At 47.1% G+C, this 16,282-nt stretch overlaps 1 protein-coding gene across 1 annotated transcript in view; it reads left to right on the plus strand.

Annotated features, from left to right (window-relative positions):
• The window catches only part of LOC115132061 (agrin), a 291,320-nt gene that overhangs the window by 188,137 nt on the left and 86,901 nt on the right, over positions 1 to 16,282 (plus strand). The window contains 1 exon segment of the mRNA XM_029664281.2: positions 13,804 to 14,028. Within this exon segment, the coding sequence (XP_029520141.2) occupies positions 13,804 to 14,028 (225 nt within the window).

Consider the following 16,282-nt stretch of genomic DNA (forward strand, 5'->3'; position numbering starts at 1 on the left):
ATAGCAGCCCGAGCCACTCCGGGAGGGGTTCGCAGGGCTGAAAGCCAGAGGAATACAATACACTACATTGGGCTTCTTGTCAAGGTTTTTTCTCATGTGCCATCGTTACAATGCTAATCCATTGGCTGATTGCTGTGCCGACTGGGGCTGGCTAATAGCACGGCCTGTTTGACGACAGGGCTTGCCAGATAGTGGGGGGGAGAGAGAAAGAGCGAGAGAGAGAGAGGGAAGGGAGAGAGAGAGAGAGAGAGAGAGAGAGGGAAGGGAGAGAGAGAGAGAGAGGAGAGGGAAGGGAGAGAGAGAGAGAGAGGGAAGGGAGAGAGAGAGGAAGGGAGAGAGAGAGAGAGAGAGAGAGGAGAAGAAAGAGAGAGAGAGAGAGAGAGAGAGGAGGGAGGGAGAGAGAGGAGAGGGAGAGAGAGAGAGGGGAAGGGAGAGAGCGGGGGAGAGAGTGAGATAGATGGAATGGAGAGAGAGAGAGAGGGGTGGGGAAGGGAGAGAGACAGAGAGAGGGAAGGGAGCGAAAGAGAGGGAAGGGAAAGAGAGGGGTGGGGAAGGGAGAGAGAGAGGGGAAGGGATCGAAAGAGAGGGAAGGGAGAGAGAGGTCATTTAAATCAAATCAAAGTGTATTGGTCACGAACACAGTTCAGCAGATGTTATAGATGGTGCAGTGAAATGTTTATGTTACCGGCTCATAACAATACAGTACAATGTCAAACAAGTACACACAAAAACAAAAAACAAAAACACAACAAGAAATGAAGAAATGTCGCAATAAATCCAATGAACAACCCAAATAACACTGTAACAGTAATCCATATGCAATCTATATATGTATATACACCACATATACACCGGATGTACATCAAAACCTCGATAGCATCTCTAGTCGTGAGAATTCAGTTTTAGCATTTGCCTTAGCATAGGCAAAGCGTATATGTAGAGTTCACAGTAATTGGGAATATGAGGCTATCAAGGATGAGAGCTTATTCAGTTGTGGGGAGAAATCATACTATTCAAAGCTATGTGACTACTTACTTTAATGCTCCTGTCTAGAGTCCCTTCAAGATGCATTCAAAGCCTAAAACAAGAAATGTTGGACAGCAGTAGAATTCCCAAATGACAAACATCGTACTTCTGAGTATTAAAAGAGCGTGTTCCATTTGACAGTTCCGCCACAAATATCACAACAAATATTTGAATATCAAAACACATTTTGTCGACATTAAGGGAGCAGCCGGTAAAAATAGGCGTAGCGCCGAAACAATGGAGCTTGAAGAAGAATAAATAGCGCTTAGAGAGAGCAAAAAAACGGAGAGAGAAGACAATAACAGTCTTGCCACAGGGAGGACGAGAAGCAGAGGGTCAGGGGGAAACTGGATGACAGATTCTATTTGTCCCTTCAATACATTTCAGTGCAGAAGGGCCAGGCAGGTCACACTGGCTGGTATGATGTTGTTGTCTGGGGTGATGGAGAGATCTGCTGGAGACGGGGAGTGAGTGTTTTTTTTTACAAGTATTTCATTGTATTTGTTAACATTTTTCTAACTTTAATCAAACCACAACTTATAAAAGCTTCATAGAGAATTCATAAAGTCGTCATAAGCACTAAATGGTTCTTCTTCTCCATGACATATTAAGGTGGCCCTCCCAGTTGAAGGGACACGGTGCTTGGATGATCTATAATGATTCATGTAGTGGCAGATTAAAGCCATGCTGGTGTTCAAGTCTGTAATGTAAGATAGCGACCTGGATCGTGCCTCTGGCCACTCCAGATACCAAGTCAATGCATGGCCACTTAATGCATGAGTACTCTAGCTCAGTTTAGTGGGTTTTTGTATTGTAATGTGTACATAACTCAGCCGGCATAGACCTTTATGGACATTCCAGCCTAAGCAACTCATTAATCCCCGCTTTATATAAAATGCATATAAAATGGGTAATTTGGGAGCGGGGTCACATTTCTGTGGGTTAGTTCACTAGTCCAGCGTCTATCGTCTACGGGTACCGTTTGAATTTTTTGGTTTTAAAGGGGAGCTCTTCTCTGTTTAAATCTGTTGAAATTGGCCCTGAAGCGTGAGAACTGTGTTTTTTAGGGAAAAGATGAAAAAAAGCCATTGAAAGAGGGGTGTGGAGGTGGACAGAAGACAGCTGGCACTTAACCAGGGTTACCGTTCAGTAGAACATGAAGAGCCGCGTTAGCTCTCCTAATATTGAACTTGGAGTCGACACAAGAGAGAGGGGTCCCAACCCGTGCGGTGCGTTGCAGTGGGGAGGAGAGGGGGGCCCAGCGAGTGCCTGTGTCTCAGAACTCATTCCGGAGAGCCCAGTCGTGTGGAACGTGGAGTTTTTTTAGGGGGGTAGTGGTGCGACGGGGAGAAAGTGGGCACAGATCGATGGGGAAGATCGATTTCGTGTGTGTGTAGAGGGAACCCAGGAGCCTCACGCTCCGCTGATAGACTACACTCAGACTCTCATTCTTTCTCTCCCGCTCTTCTTTTATACCCCCGCTGTACTTCTTTCTTCCTCTCCCCTCTCTCTGTCACCTTCCCTTTTATCCCTGCCTCTCCCGCTCTTCTTTCTTCTTTTTCATACCCCCTCTCCCGCTCTTCTTTCATACCCCCGTACTTCTTTCTTCCTCTCCCCTCTCTCTGTCACCTTCCCTTTTATCCCTGCCTCTCCCGCTCTTCTTTCATACCCCCGCTGTACTTCTTTCGTCCTCCCCCTCTCCTCTCCCCTCCCGCTCTCTGTCACCTTCCCTTTTATCCCTGCCTCTCCCGCTCTTCTTTCATACCCCCGCTGTACTTCTTTCTTCCTCTCCCCTCTCTCTGTCACCTTCCCTTTTATCCCTGCCTCTCCCGCTCTTCTTTCATCCTTCTTTCTTCCTCTCCCCTCTCTCTGTCACCTTCCCTTTTATCCCTGCCTCTCCCGCTCTTCTTTCATACCCCCGCTGTACTTCTTTCTTCCTCTCCCCTCTCTCTGTCACCTTCCCTTTTATCCCTGCCTCTCCCGCTCTTCTTTCATACCCCCGCTGTACTTCTTTCTTCCTCTCCCCTCTCTCTGTCACCTTCCCTTTTATCCCTGCCTCTCCCGCTCTTCTTTCATACCCCCGCTGTACTTCTTTCTTCCTCTCCCCTCTCTCTGTCACCTTCCCTTTTATCCCTGCCTCTCCCGCTCTTCTTTCATACCCCCGCTGTACTTCTTTCTTCCTCTCCCCTCTCTCTGTCACCTTCCCTTTTATCCCTGCCTCTCCCGCTCTTCTTTCATACCCCCGCTTTCTTTTCTCCTCTCCCCTCTCTCTGTCACCTTCCCTTTTATCCCTGCCTCTCCCGCTCTTCTTTCATACCCCCGCTGTACTTCTTTCTTCCTCTCCCCTCTCTCTGTCACCTTCCCTTTTATCCCTGCCTCTCCCGCTCTTCTTTCATACCCCCTTTTATCTGTACTTCTTTCTTCCTCTCCCCTCTCTCTGTCACCTTCCCTTTTATCCCTGCCTCTCCCGCTCTTCTTTCATACCCCCGCTGTACTTCTTTCTTCCTCTCCCCTCTCTCTGTCACCTTCCCTTTTATCCCTGCCTCTCCCGCTCTTCTTTCATACCCCCGCTGTACTTCTTTCTTCCTCTCCCCTCTCTCTGTCACCTTCCCTTTTATCCCTGCCTCTCCCGCTCTTCTTTCATACCCCGCTGTACTTCTTCCTCTCCCCTCTCTCTGTCACCTTCCCTTTTATCCCTGCCTCTCCCTCTTCTTTCATACCCCCGCTGTACTTCTTTCTTCCTCTCCCCTCTCTCTGTCACCTTCCCTTTTATCCCTGCCTCTCCCGCTCTTCTTTCATACCCCGCTGTACTTCTTTCTTCCTCTCCCCTCTCTCTGTCACCTTCCCTTTTATCCCTGCCTCTCCCGCTCTTCTTTCATACCCCCGCTGTACTTCTTTCTTCCTCTCCCCTCTCTCTGTCACCTTCCCTTTTATCCCTGCCTCTCCCGCTCTTCTTTCATACCCCCGCTGTACTTCTTTCTTCCTCCCCTCTCTCTGTCACCTTCCCTTTTATCCCTGCCTCTCCCGCTCTTCTTTCATACCCCCGCTGTACCTTCTTTTATCCCTGCCTCCTCTTCCCCTCTCTCTGTCACCTTCCCTTTTATCCCTGCCTCTCCCGCTCTTCTTTCATACCCCCGCTGTACTTCTTTCGTCCTCTCCCCTCTCTCTGTCACCTTCCCTTTTATCCCTGCCTCTCCCGCTCTTCTTTCATACCCCCGCTGTACTTCTTTCATCCTCTCCCCTCTCTCTGTCACCTTCCCTTTTATCCCTGCCTCTCCCGTTCTTCTTTCATACCCCCGCTGTACTTCTTTCTTCCTCTCCCCTCTCTCTGTCACCTTCCCTTTTATCCCTGCCTCTCCCGCTCTTCTTTCATACCCCCGCTGTACTTCTTTCTTCCTCTCCCCTCTCTCTGTCACCTTCCCTTTAATCCCTGCCTCTTCCGCTCTCCCCTTCACTGTGTTTCTCCTACCATTCTCTCTGTTTTTCTCTCTCTTTCCCCTATCCCTCTCTGTCCCTTTCTCTGTGGGTAACTGCAGTACAGCCTGACTGGCTGTTTGAAAGGACTCCCTGTCTTATCTCTCCAGCGCCAACAGACACCACTTCACTCCCTCCAGCCATGAAGAAAGACCGTCTCAGTACGCCGTGTGTCTAACTCTGGCCGTATCTACCTCACAGCTCCCCCCCCAATCTCACTCCACAGTTGGTCCAAGGCAGTTGGTCCTAAGAGAACTCTGTCCCTCTGTCTGTCTGTCTGCTTGCCTGTTTGCTGGCTTCCCGGTGGTCTGTCTTTGCTAGTGCAGCCGAGGAAGCAACATCCGTTGTCTTTCAGTATAAAGTATTAGATGTGTTAATGTGGGAATCGATGTGTCGTGTTGTTTCCCTCTTATTGACTGTTAAAACCACATTCTTCAATACCAAGGGAACGGTTGGTTTGCTTCTCTTCGGTTCTGTCTGGTACCTTTGACAGGTATCCAATTGCAAAGTGGGATATTGTATTGCGGCTCAAGCAAACTGGTGGCAACCACTTTCTGTGTCTGGTCCCAAAATGGAAAACAATGTAAGTCTCTCTCTCCAACCTGTAAAGAAAGGATTGAAGAGGAGCTATATTCCTACACGGCAGAAAGTCCCCACAATATATACAATCCCCTCAAGAGGCAATACTGACTGTTCTCTTCCATGGTCTTCCATAGAAGACACATCGCAGACTTCCTAAGCAACACCAACAGACTGAATGGATGTTATCTGAAACTGTAGTCTAGTCTGTTGGATAGTTATTTTTTTTCTTTCAGCCTTGTGTGGAGCAAAGCGTTCCCAGACACCTAAGCCCTGATGTTTTGCTCCCAGGCCCAGTTGCCGGGCGGACTACAATTCAAATCCGACAGTTTTACTCCGGCTGCGCTTTTGTGATGGCCAGTGCTAGTTAGGAGGTCGTTAAAGGTGTTAGGGGCGTAGAAAGACTGATTTATCCCTGTCCGTCTTATAAAGCGCTGGGAAGAAGCCTGAGACTCCACAAAGCCCATGAAACGAAGGAGAAGCTAGCAAACTTACTACACCCCCCAATCTCTTCCTGTTAGCCAACAGGTCGTTCGTTACTCTGTCGACATGTGTGCACGTCCCCCTGGCGAAATCGCCATGGCGATAGAGTTTGACAGCGGGCAGCGACTGCGGTGGAGTGTGGTGAGAGCCGGTGTAAATTAGTTTTCTCTCTCCCAGCATGGAGGTGCCAGTGACACGGTGTTCACCTGTCTTCTCAACCTACTAGAGTCCCTCTGTCTAACTTTTTTCATCAGCTAGCTTCCCCATAGAGACGGCTTAGAGACCGCTAGAGATACTCCAAAAATATCAGTCTTGAAGAATGGCCGTCAATCAATGTCCCCCCCCCCCTTTTGGTATTTTGGTAGATCATAACATTTAAATGGGCATATAGCCATATTGTGGAAAGGTTGCAGCTCAAATGTGAAACTATGGCATTACTGCTGCCACACATTGGCTTGGCTCAGTAACTGTCATAGGATAGGTTATACTATAGATTTTGAACTCCCTCTTACTTTCTCACCCCTACCCCCCTCGATCTCTATCACCCTCGGTGAATAGGGTGTTAGTCATCTCCGTGAGGCCACATTCAGCCTGTGTACCTGGCTGCTGACCTCATCAGTACGGTTTCTGCTCTGCTCCCCTCTCTCTCTCTCTCTCTCTCTCTCTCTCTCTCTCTCTGGGTGATTACTGATGCCCTCTTTCTTTCTCTCTCTCTCTCTCTTTCTCTCTCTACCTTTATCTCCCCCTCTCTCTGTTTTCTGTCTCTCTGAAATGTGATGCGATGAACACCAGTGAGAGGTGAGGGTTAGAGGGCGTCAGAAATAAATAAGATCTAATTCCCCTGCAGGGTCTCACTCGTGTTCGGTATTGACCCGAAATATGGTTTATTGACCCTTTACACGCACACTCATATGCTAAACAAACAGGCTCATTCACAGACATACAAGCACACATGCACACACACACAGTCTTGTATAACTAACCTTGTCGGTACACACAATTAAGTCCCATTCAAAATCCTATTTTCCCTAACCCTAAACATAACTCTAGCTCTTACCCCTTACCCTAAAACTAATCCTAGCTCCTAACCCTAAACATAAACCAAATTCTAACCTTCACACTAATTCTGACCTTAACCCTAAACCCTCTTGAAAAAGCATTTGACCTTGTGGGGATGTTAACAAAATGTCCCCAGTTAGTCAAAGTTTTGTTTGTTTACTATTCTTATTGGGACTTCTGGTCCCCACAAGTATAGTTAAACACGTCCAGACACACTGGCACACACACCCAGGCACACAAATGCCCACTACCACACAATCCCCCACCAACACAAGGAATCAGCCTTCATTTCTCCTCCTCATGCGCCAGATGATAACGGTAGTGTCTTGAATCCTATCGCCCCCCCCTTGCCTCCTTCTCCCGCTCATCCTCCAGTACTATCCTCCAGTACTGAGCCCTGTGATACTTGTTAAACAAATCCCTGTCTCTTCCTCGTCTCTTTCTTTTTCTCCCGTCACCTCACGAGGACCTGGGCTTCATGCTCTGGAGAGATAACAGATTATAGTGCCAGCTCACGCATTAATAACCCACCAACCAACACACACACACACACGCAGACATCCACACACACGCACACACACATACACACACATGCAGACAGCCACACACGCACGCACACACACACACATGCAGACAGCCACACACACACACACACACAAGCAGACAGCCACACAAACACACACACACACACACTCCTAATGACAGACAGAAGCTTCGTTTTACACATGTTTTACTTATGTATTTATGCATTCTGCTCCCCTGAATAATCTATTGAGGTTGGATTGTTGTTGTTATTTTTATGCAATATGAAAAATAACATTGGATACAGAAGTATACAATGGGAGTCATTGGTACATTTATATCAGGGAGGAAACGACAATAGTCACAATAGTGACAATAGTGTAAACAATACTATTTGTTTGTGGCACGGTTTTGGTGTGAACGGGCTTGTCTGGTAGTGTGCGTGGGCGTCGAGACAAAGCGGGAATCAGTAAAAGGACCATCATTATAAGGTGGTAGTCATAATCTTCTTCTATGCCATGCGTATGGGTTAGGGTTGATTGATAGGATAATGGACGCCAGTAGGGTAACGATAGTAATCCATCCTCACCTCTTTCTAACTATGTATTTCTTTCCCCTCTTCCTGCTAGTGAGATGTGGAAGCATTATCCCCATCCACCTCTTTGTGACTCTCTCTCTTTGTCCTTCATACTTTCCTCACTCCTGACTCTCTCTCAATTGTTCCTCCCTCTCTCTGTATTTCATCCTCCTCCCCTCTTTCTAGCAACCCCCCCCTCCCCGCCCCCATCCTCCTCACAGTAATCTCCCCCCTGCCTCCCTCCCCCACACCTCCTCCTCCTCCCCCTGTCTCTGTCAGGTTAATACTGTCTGTGAGATAGCCACACTCCCAGCTCCCTGCATGCAGTAGTCTTGAGGCGAGACGGAGACCAAAACGCTCCTGATCCATCTCCCTCGCCTTCTAAAACCCCCTTGTCTCCAACCTGTAATAGCACTGGAAGCTTGATGCCTCATAATGCACAAAGTCCCCGCAATCCCCTTAGTATGCCGTGTCTGTCCCCTCCTCTGTTTACAGTTCAAGCAATAACCAGGCCATAATGGAGAGAGATGGAGACAGATATCAACACTTATTTGCATTTATTAGGCCCGCCATTATAGGAACTCGGGCTTCCTGTTTACCTGATCATTTTTTTTTGCCACACTGGGTTTATGGATGTATTCACCGCTATCTCCTTGTTCCCCTCCTCTGTCGGCTCACAAAATGAAGTGGCTTATAAAAACTACGGCTGCTAGAGTTCTTGTCATGTTGAACAGGCACTATATTACGGGGCTGAAGTGAGTGTAGATTTAAGAGGTTTATCTGCTGTGTGCGCGCGTGTGTGTGTGTGTGTGTGTGTGTGTGTGTGTGTGTGTGTACATGACTTTTAGGGTGTGTATCTGTGCATGCAAAAAACATGCGTGAATGTGTATGTGTGAGTCAGGGACCGAGAATTATTCAACTTTAACATTTAAAAATGTTCAAAAGCTTGTAGCATATTATTCACACAACTGTTACTCATTAAAACCACTTAATACCATATGCCAGTTCAGAGCATTGAACGCACCAGCACACATTACTGCCCATTGTTTTGGATCATCATCTCAGCCATATTTAACTAATGCTAAATTATGATACAATGGAGCTTCAATGCCGCGCAATTACCAGTTAGCAGTTAGCCTATCTACTCTCTAGAAGAGGACATATTTTTTATTTTTTAGTTCGCCATTATTTAACCAGGTAGGCCAGTTGAGAACAAGTTCTCATTTACAACTGCAACCTGGCCAAGATAAAACAAAGCAGTGCGACACAAACAACAACACAGAGTTACACATGGAATAAACAAATGTACTGTCAGAAGCACAGAGAAATAGAGAAAGTCTATATATAGTGTGTGCAAATGGTGTGCAATAAATTGGCCAAAGTAGCGAAGTAATTACAATTTAGCAAATTAAGTGAGAGATGTGCAGATGATGATGATGATGTGCAAGTAGAAATACTGGTGTGCAAAAGAGCAAAGAAGTAAATAAAAACAATATGGGGATGAGGTAGGTAGATTGTATGGGCTATTTACAGATGGGCTGTGTACAGCTGCAGCGATCGGTAAGCTGCTCAGATAGCTGACGCTTAAAGTTAGTGAGGGAGATATAAGTCTCCAACTTCAGCGATTTTTGCAATTCTTTCCAGTCATTGGCAGCAGAGAACTGGAAGGAAAGGCAGCCAAAGGTGGTGTTGGCTTTGGGTTGACCAGTGAGATATACCTGCTGGAGCTCGTACTACGGGTGGGTGTTGTTATGGTGACCAGTGAGCTGTTTTAAGGCAGAGCTTTACTGAGCAAAGCTGTATAGATGCCCTGTAGCCAGTGGGTCTGGCGACGAATATGTAGCGAGGGCCAGCTGACAAGAGCATACAGGTCGAAGTGGTGGGTGGAGTGTTACAGATACCAATGGTGAACCTCAGAACATCCTCACATGAAGACAAATCCAGACGTTTTAATCCTGTCTGGTCTTCCCATGTCACTCTAGGGAAGAAATAATATGCCTATCATTCTTAAAGGAGCGTCCCAACCCGTACCCCCCCGCCCGCCACACAAATATCCATACAAGCGTGGAGGCTCTTCTGTCAACAGGCAGAAGAAGAATGCCCGAACCCCCGGCCTTTGAGCACAACCAGGAGTCCCTCTGTATAGTGAGGTTTTTGTGGCCGATTTTCCAGACTCAAGGGTAACACTAAAGCATGTAAAAGAGAGAGACAGCTGCATTCAAATAAGCTCTTTGAAGAACTACATCAAACGGGCAAATCATCTCCCAGCTATTGGGCGGACTGCAGCGGTACAGGGAGGACGTGGTGGCGAGGGGCGATGCTTTGTGGTTGGTCTGCTGCGTGTGTCTGTGGTAGTGTGGCCGAGTGGATGTGCTGGGGGTTCTCCATTGTCTCTACCTCCCTCTGTCTGTCTCCATCACTTGCTCTCTCTATCTCGCTCTCTTATCTTTCTCTCTCTCTTTGTCTAGCTCCTCTCCTGCTAGGGGTTATACGGACACGTTTATATATATATATATATATATATGTTAAAGGATAATACATTAGAAGATTCTGTCCAATCCCCCTCTCCTTCCCCCTACAACAACTATCACCACCACCACGACAGGGAAACCTGTTCCGCCACACGCCTCTGGGCCGCGTGCCGCCAAGCAGAGCCGTCACCACCACACTGCGCTGGCTGACAGCTCCCCAATCCTAATAAAGCATTATTAAATCCAGTTCAAAACACTGTATCACAGGGAGAAGAAAGGCAGACACACACAGAAAGTCCCGCAAAGACTCCCTGCCTCCCTGCCTGGGAGATAACTCCCACCCTCCTCTCTTTGTTGTCCATCCTCTCCTCTCTGCCTGTTTTGTACTATATATTCTCTGTTCGGGTTCTTGTAGTGCAGGGTTGTGTTCTCCTCCTGCTCCCCACTACTACTACCATGTCTTCTTCTTCAACTAAAGGGAATGTTTCAGCATTGTGTTAGTCTTTTCCTTTACTACCTGTATTCCTCTTGTTATTATCCCAAGCCTAACCTTGCTGGTGTCTACCACTTCAGTACTGCCTTGTGGCTCAGGGAGACAAGCTAATTGGCAGTGAGGAGCATTCTAATTTAGAAGGTAGCTCGGTGACTTTTCATCTTCCTACTTCTCCGGCCTTTCAACTGATAATAATGCGGAAAATGCAGGCAGGAGGTCCCTGAAGTTGTTTTCTGACACGTTCTGCTTGTTACACCGGTCACATTCACCCAGGCAATTTGCCTCCTTGTCTGAGTCTGAGAGGAAAGCTTATCTGTGCTAACGTCGCCGCAGTGGCGTAGTGCGACGCTCCGAAACAGGACGGATCCGTTAGCATTCAAATCAACGCGACCCCCTCTGTTCTTCCTTGCTCTTCCGTCCGTGCCTGTCAAGGTGCCTGCTACGGCGAAGGAGAAAAACCCTCAGACTATTATTATTGAATGGGTCCGAGAAGCAACGAGGAGAATTCTGTTGACTGTCACAAAGAAAACTGCGGCACTCTGGGAAGTGCCAAGGACGAGCCGTTGGCTGCAGGCTGAAGGCGGTGGCTTAACACGTATTATTTCACGGTGGCCCATAAACCCGGGTGACAATAGGCTTCCATTGCTAGGCAAACCATGTCCTCCTACTGTGTTTTCATCCTCCATGGTGTCACCTAACAAACAATGGTACATCAAAGACAGTGTGGTTCTGTGGGTTCTGTGAGGATATATTGAATATGGACGAAGGGGAAGCAAACCAATGTCGGCATAATTCCTTCACTACAGTTGGTAGTGGTGTCGATTGCTTTCATGGTTGAAGGATTTCAAATGGCTGAGTATCCGTTTCAGTCACAGACGTGTGTCAATGCCTCAGTTGAATTTGTATTGATAATCCATACACGAAATACTAAATAAAGTCTTCCCTCATTGATAGAGCATGGCGATTCCCAGGGCCACACATACATAAAACGGATGCTCGCATGACGTTAGTCGCTGTGGATGAAAGCATCTGCTAAACAGCATATATTATTACTTACGCTGACCTTTTTGGTTTGCTGTACATTTGATTTTTTTACCTTTATTTAACCAGGCTACAACAACTAGTCAGTTAAGAACAAATTCTTATTTTCAATGACGACCTTTGGTGAGTTAACTGCCTCTTCAGGGGTAGAACAACAGATTTGTACCTTGTCAGCTCGTGGGTTTGAACTCGCAACCTTCCGATTACTAGTCCAACACTCTAACCACTAGGCTACCCTGCCGCTCCACGTCTTCTTTTTGTTAGTCAAATCGTTAGTCATTTCATGACCCATGTTTTTAGCTCATAATAATTTGGCTAGTCTTTCTGAGGTGAGAGCAATACCAAGATGGATTTTATGCGGGGGTGTAATGGTGCACTGTTCTGGGCCTGCATCTACAGTAGAAGACCTTTACTCATCTTTTGCTTCATATTCACTGTCACCAGTTGTCCAGCTCCATTTGCAGTATTGCATTGAAATCAAACTGAAACGAAGACACATTCCTTAGCGACACCACTCCGCTGTATCTTGAAATGGTTTGAAGACGAAAGTGGCTGAAAGAGAAATGTGTCAAGATGTGCGAGAGATGCGTGTGCGGCTTTGATACGACGACACACAAAAGCACTTCTCTTCGCCAGCCTCTCCAAGCCTGACGACTCACACTAAATTCTACTGCTGCTTTGTTGTTCACTACATACGTTAGTCTGAGACTGCCATCATTGAAGTATTTTGTGTGAGAAGGGGCACTAGGGGCGTAGTATAAAACAAAGTCATCAGTCATTGGATCGTCTCTAACCAATTGGAGTATAAAAGCCCATGGCGAATTTTCAAACCGCCGCTTTACCCACTTGTGTCCCGAATGTGTTTGGATTCGGTGAAGGATCTGGGAGGTACTGAGACGTCCGTGGGCGTGGTGTAGCGTTTGGCCGGAGCAAGGAGTCTGGGTAGCTCGATCCTAGACTCTCGTTAAGGCGACGCGCGTTCTACCTACCTAGTTATGTACCCCTAAGATCAAACTAAAGAAATGGAGCAGTCTTCTGAGACAAACATGGTCTGAAATACAGGAATAAGACTTTATATTTTGGGGATAGGGGAGATAAAACAAAGAGTATGCTGGAAGGATTGTTGGATTAATATACCGTAGCACCCGTCCTGAAATGAAATTCATAGACAAAGCGCCGTAACAAAAGGTGGATATTGGACACAGATAAACATTATTCCAAATGTGGCAGTGCATAGGAAATGAGAGACTCAGAGCTTGTCGGAGGAACCCCGCTCCCCCGGGGTCTCACTCTCTGGGAGTGTTTGTTATAATGCCCGCTATAAATATGTATTGGGGGAGTGGAGAAAAAAAAACGCTGATTGTAATCTGATGGCGCTCCATCGTCGAGATTATGAGATACCGAAATATCTGTCGCAGACGCTAAATTAGAAGTTCCACCCACTCATATGGACAGAATAAGCCTCTCCGGAGAGGCAGGGCTGTTTAATAAGGGGTTGGAAACAAAGTTCTCTACAGGGAAAAGGTCTCTCTGTTTTTCAGAAAGGTAAATATTCAGGGGGTCCACTCAGCTGCCAGTAGAAGAGCATGCTGAAGCATAGCAATTGAGATTGTATTGTGAATGCAAAGCATCCTTCTATTGGCCCTTCAGAAAATGAATGCAACTTGTTTGTACAGCCAGCCAGCTGTGACCGCCCGTGAATCCTTAGTCAGGGCTGTCAAGTAGTTCTTCAGTCTAGAGTTACACATCCACGCCACTTTTTCCATTTGCACTCCAATAGGTTGACACTCTGATGTAAAAAGGTGGCATGTGGCAATTTTGTACTTGAACTGCTGTGGAATTTGCTTTCATTGTTGTGTTACTTATGGTAGAAACTCTAGCTTCCTGGCCTTCTTTAATGCACCAGTTGGATCAGTTGGATCTTCAACCAACGTTTCAGTCAATAATTGACCTTCATCAGGTTTCACATGATGTAGGCTAGTCGTGACAGTAAAGTCAAGTGTTCCTGTATAACCCATACACAATCCTGCAATACACACACAAACCCTAAAATACCTCTGTCTTCTCCCTCCCTGCAGCCCTGAAGGATCCATGCAGCGAGGTGATCTGCAGTTACGGCAGCACCTGCATCCAGTCATCGGACGGCCTGTCGGCCAAGTGCATGTGCCCGCTGAGCTGCGAAGGCAAGCCCGAGCAGGTGATGTGTGGCAGCGATGGCCAGGACTACCGCAATGAGTGTGAGCTCCACAAGCAGGCCTGCCATACCAAGAAGAACATCCGCCTTCAGCGCCAGGGATCCTGCAGTGAGTCCCCTCATATACTTTTCCTCTAGCCTTTCTCTTTCGCTCTCTTTTTTTTTCTTTTTTCTTTCTTCCTTTCTTTCTCTGTCTCTCTCTCTCTCTCTCTCTCTCTCTCTCTCTCTCACTCTGGGGTTTCTCTGTCTTCTTTCTCTCTGACATCGTGTTACTGGTTTTCTCATTCTGTGCAATTTTCTCTTCATGCAATCTCTTCCTGTGGTGTGGATTATTCACTGTTGACAAACAAAGCCAATTGTTTTTTAGAGCTGGCCATTTCAAGGCGGTTGTTTTGTCTGCGTTTTCTCCTGAGGACTTTTGACTATGAGGTAAGGGGGAAAGGGAAAGAGCCAGACAAAATAGCTTCTCAAAAGTGATGAGAGACTGAGAGGCTACAAAAGGGAAGGGAGATGAATGCTCAGGCCCCGAGAGGATGGCTGTAATATATCTAACCCAGTAAGACCGGGCTCCATGTCGCCATACCCCCCGGGGGGAGGCTGGGTTCTCAGGAGAGCTGGCCCGGCGGACCCTGAATCTTCCTGAGTGATTCTGACCAAGCCTTTGCTGTCTCACCTGGCTCGCCTCTGAAGCTAAGCAGGATCGGTCCCTGGATGGGAGACCAGAGGAAGTGCTGGAAGGGGTGTTGGAGGTCCATTAGGGGGCACACCTCCCTCTGGTCTAAGGAGATCCCAATGCCGCAGGGCAGTGAAGGGGACATTGCCTTGCATAGGTTGCCGTTAAAACGGGTGTCCTGACTCTCTGTGGTCACCATAGATCCCATGGCTCTTATCATAAGAGTAGGGGTGTTAACCATGGTGTCCTGACTAAGTTCCCAATCTATCTCTCATACCATCAGGTCACCTAATCATCCCCAGCTTCCAATTGGCTCACTCATCCCCTCTCCCCCCTTGTAACTCTTCCCCAGGTCATTGCTGTAAAAGAGAATATGTTCTCAGTCATCTTAGCTGGTATATAAAATATACAGCTGGGGCTAGGCTAGCCAGAGCCTTTGCTGTCTGTCCGTATGTCTGATACCTCATCAGGGGGGCTCGACTGCGGAGGGCAGGACTCCTGGAAGCCGTTTTGGTGTCTTAATGGGAGGTAATGTTTTTTTGCAAGGGGGATAATGGCTGGGCTTGTGTGGTATCATTGCGTTACTGGCTTTGGGCGCTTTTTGCAATACGATAAAACCCCTCAATTGGTTGCAGTCCCACGTTTTAAATCCTCCTGTGTGAGCGATTCCATTGTGCTAATATACACAATCCCTGACCTTGGCGATGGCGTTGCTGGCGTTGGCCCTGTTGTTGTCTCGCCTGCCCAGCCCAGGCCGTCAAAGCCAAGCTACCATTGTCCCTTCTATGTGTTCCTGTTGTCGCCATTTGTTTTCCGAGCCAAGGCCGTGGAAACCATTTCTCCCCTCTTTTTCCTCCCTTCCTCTCCCTGACCCTTTCTTCTCTACACATTTGGTCTCATCCTCCTCGCTGGTGTTTCGAATGACTCGCTCACAGCCTGGCAGTATTTTAATGCAACACAGCAGTACATAAATCTTCTGTGTCCCCTCGCTCTGAAGAAGAGAAGTGGAATGAGATGGGACGAAGCTGCAGCAGCTAGCGGCTCCTATTTCAATAAGCTTCTCCCCAGTTCCTTTATGATTACAGCTGATATGGCCACCAGCGCCAGCCGTCAGCCTGACTTCCCCCAGAGAGGAGTGCAACGAGGCCCAATCAAAAATAAACTTTCTCCATCTATTTGGAGCCTGTCGTCCTCTCAGATCCATGGCCTTCCCAGCTTTCCACTCAGCCTCTCCAGGGCAACCTGTGATGATAGCAGGTGTCGTGTCTTTGGCTATGCCGGATTAAGTGATATGACATGCTATTCTATAAAATCCTTTCTCCTGATTGAGCTAATCATGTAAATGTAATAAACTAGAGAGTCGGGGCACCACAAAATAATATTTATAGAGCTGTTATCTTCCAAATAAACTCTTAAAGACCTAGTAATATTTTACATCAATAGCAGTCAATATTAATCGTCACCTTAATTCAGTCTCATCTGAAAGTTGTAAATTCTTGGGTATCTTCACGAACCCTGGCTAACAAGTTGAATCAGCTAGACAAAATTGGGTTTAATTATTTATTTACTAAATACCAAACTAATCACACAGAATTACATATGCACAATGAATTATACCTTGATTACAAATTACGTCATAAAGGAAAACGTCCCTAGCGGGCGGAACAGATATGACAGCTGGTTACACAAA

This window comes from Oncorhynchus nerka, linkage group LG7 (genome assembly GCF_034236695.1).
Source record: "Oncorhynchus nerka isolate Pitt River linkage group LG7, Oner_Uvic_2.0, whole genome shotgun sequence".
Classification (NCBI taxonomy): Eukaryota; Metazoa; Chordata; class Actinopteri; order Salmoniformes; family Salmonidae; genus Oncorhynchus; species Oncorhynchus nerka.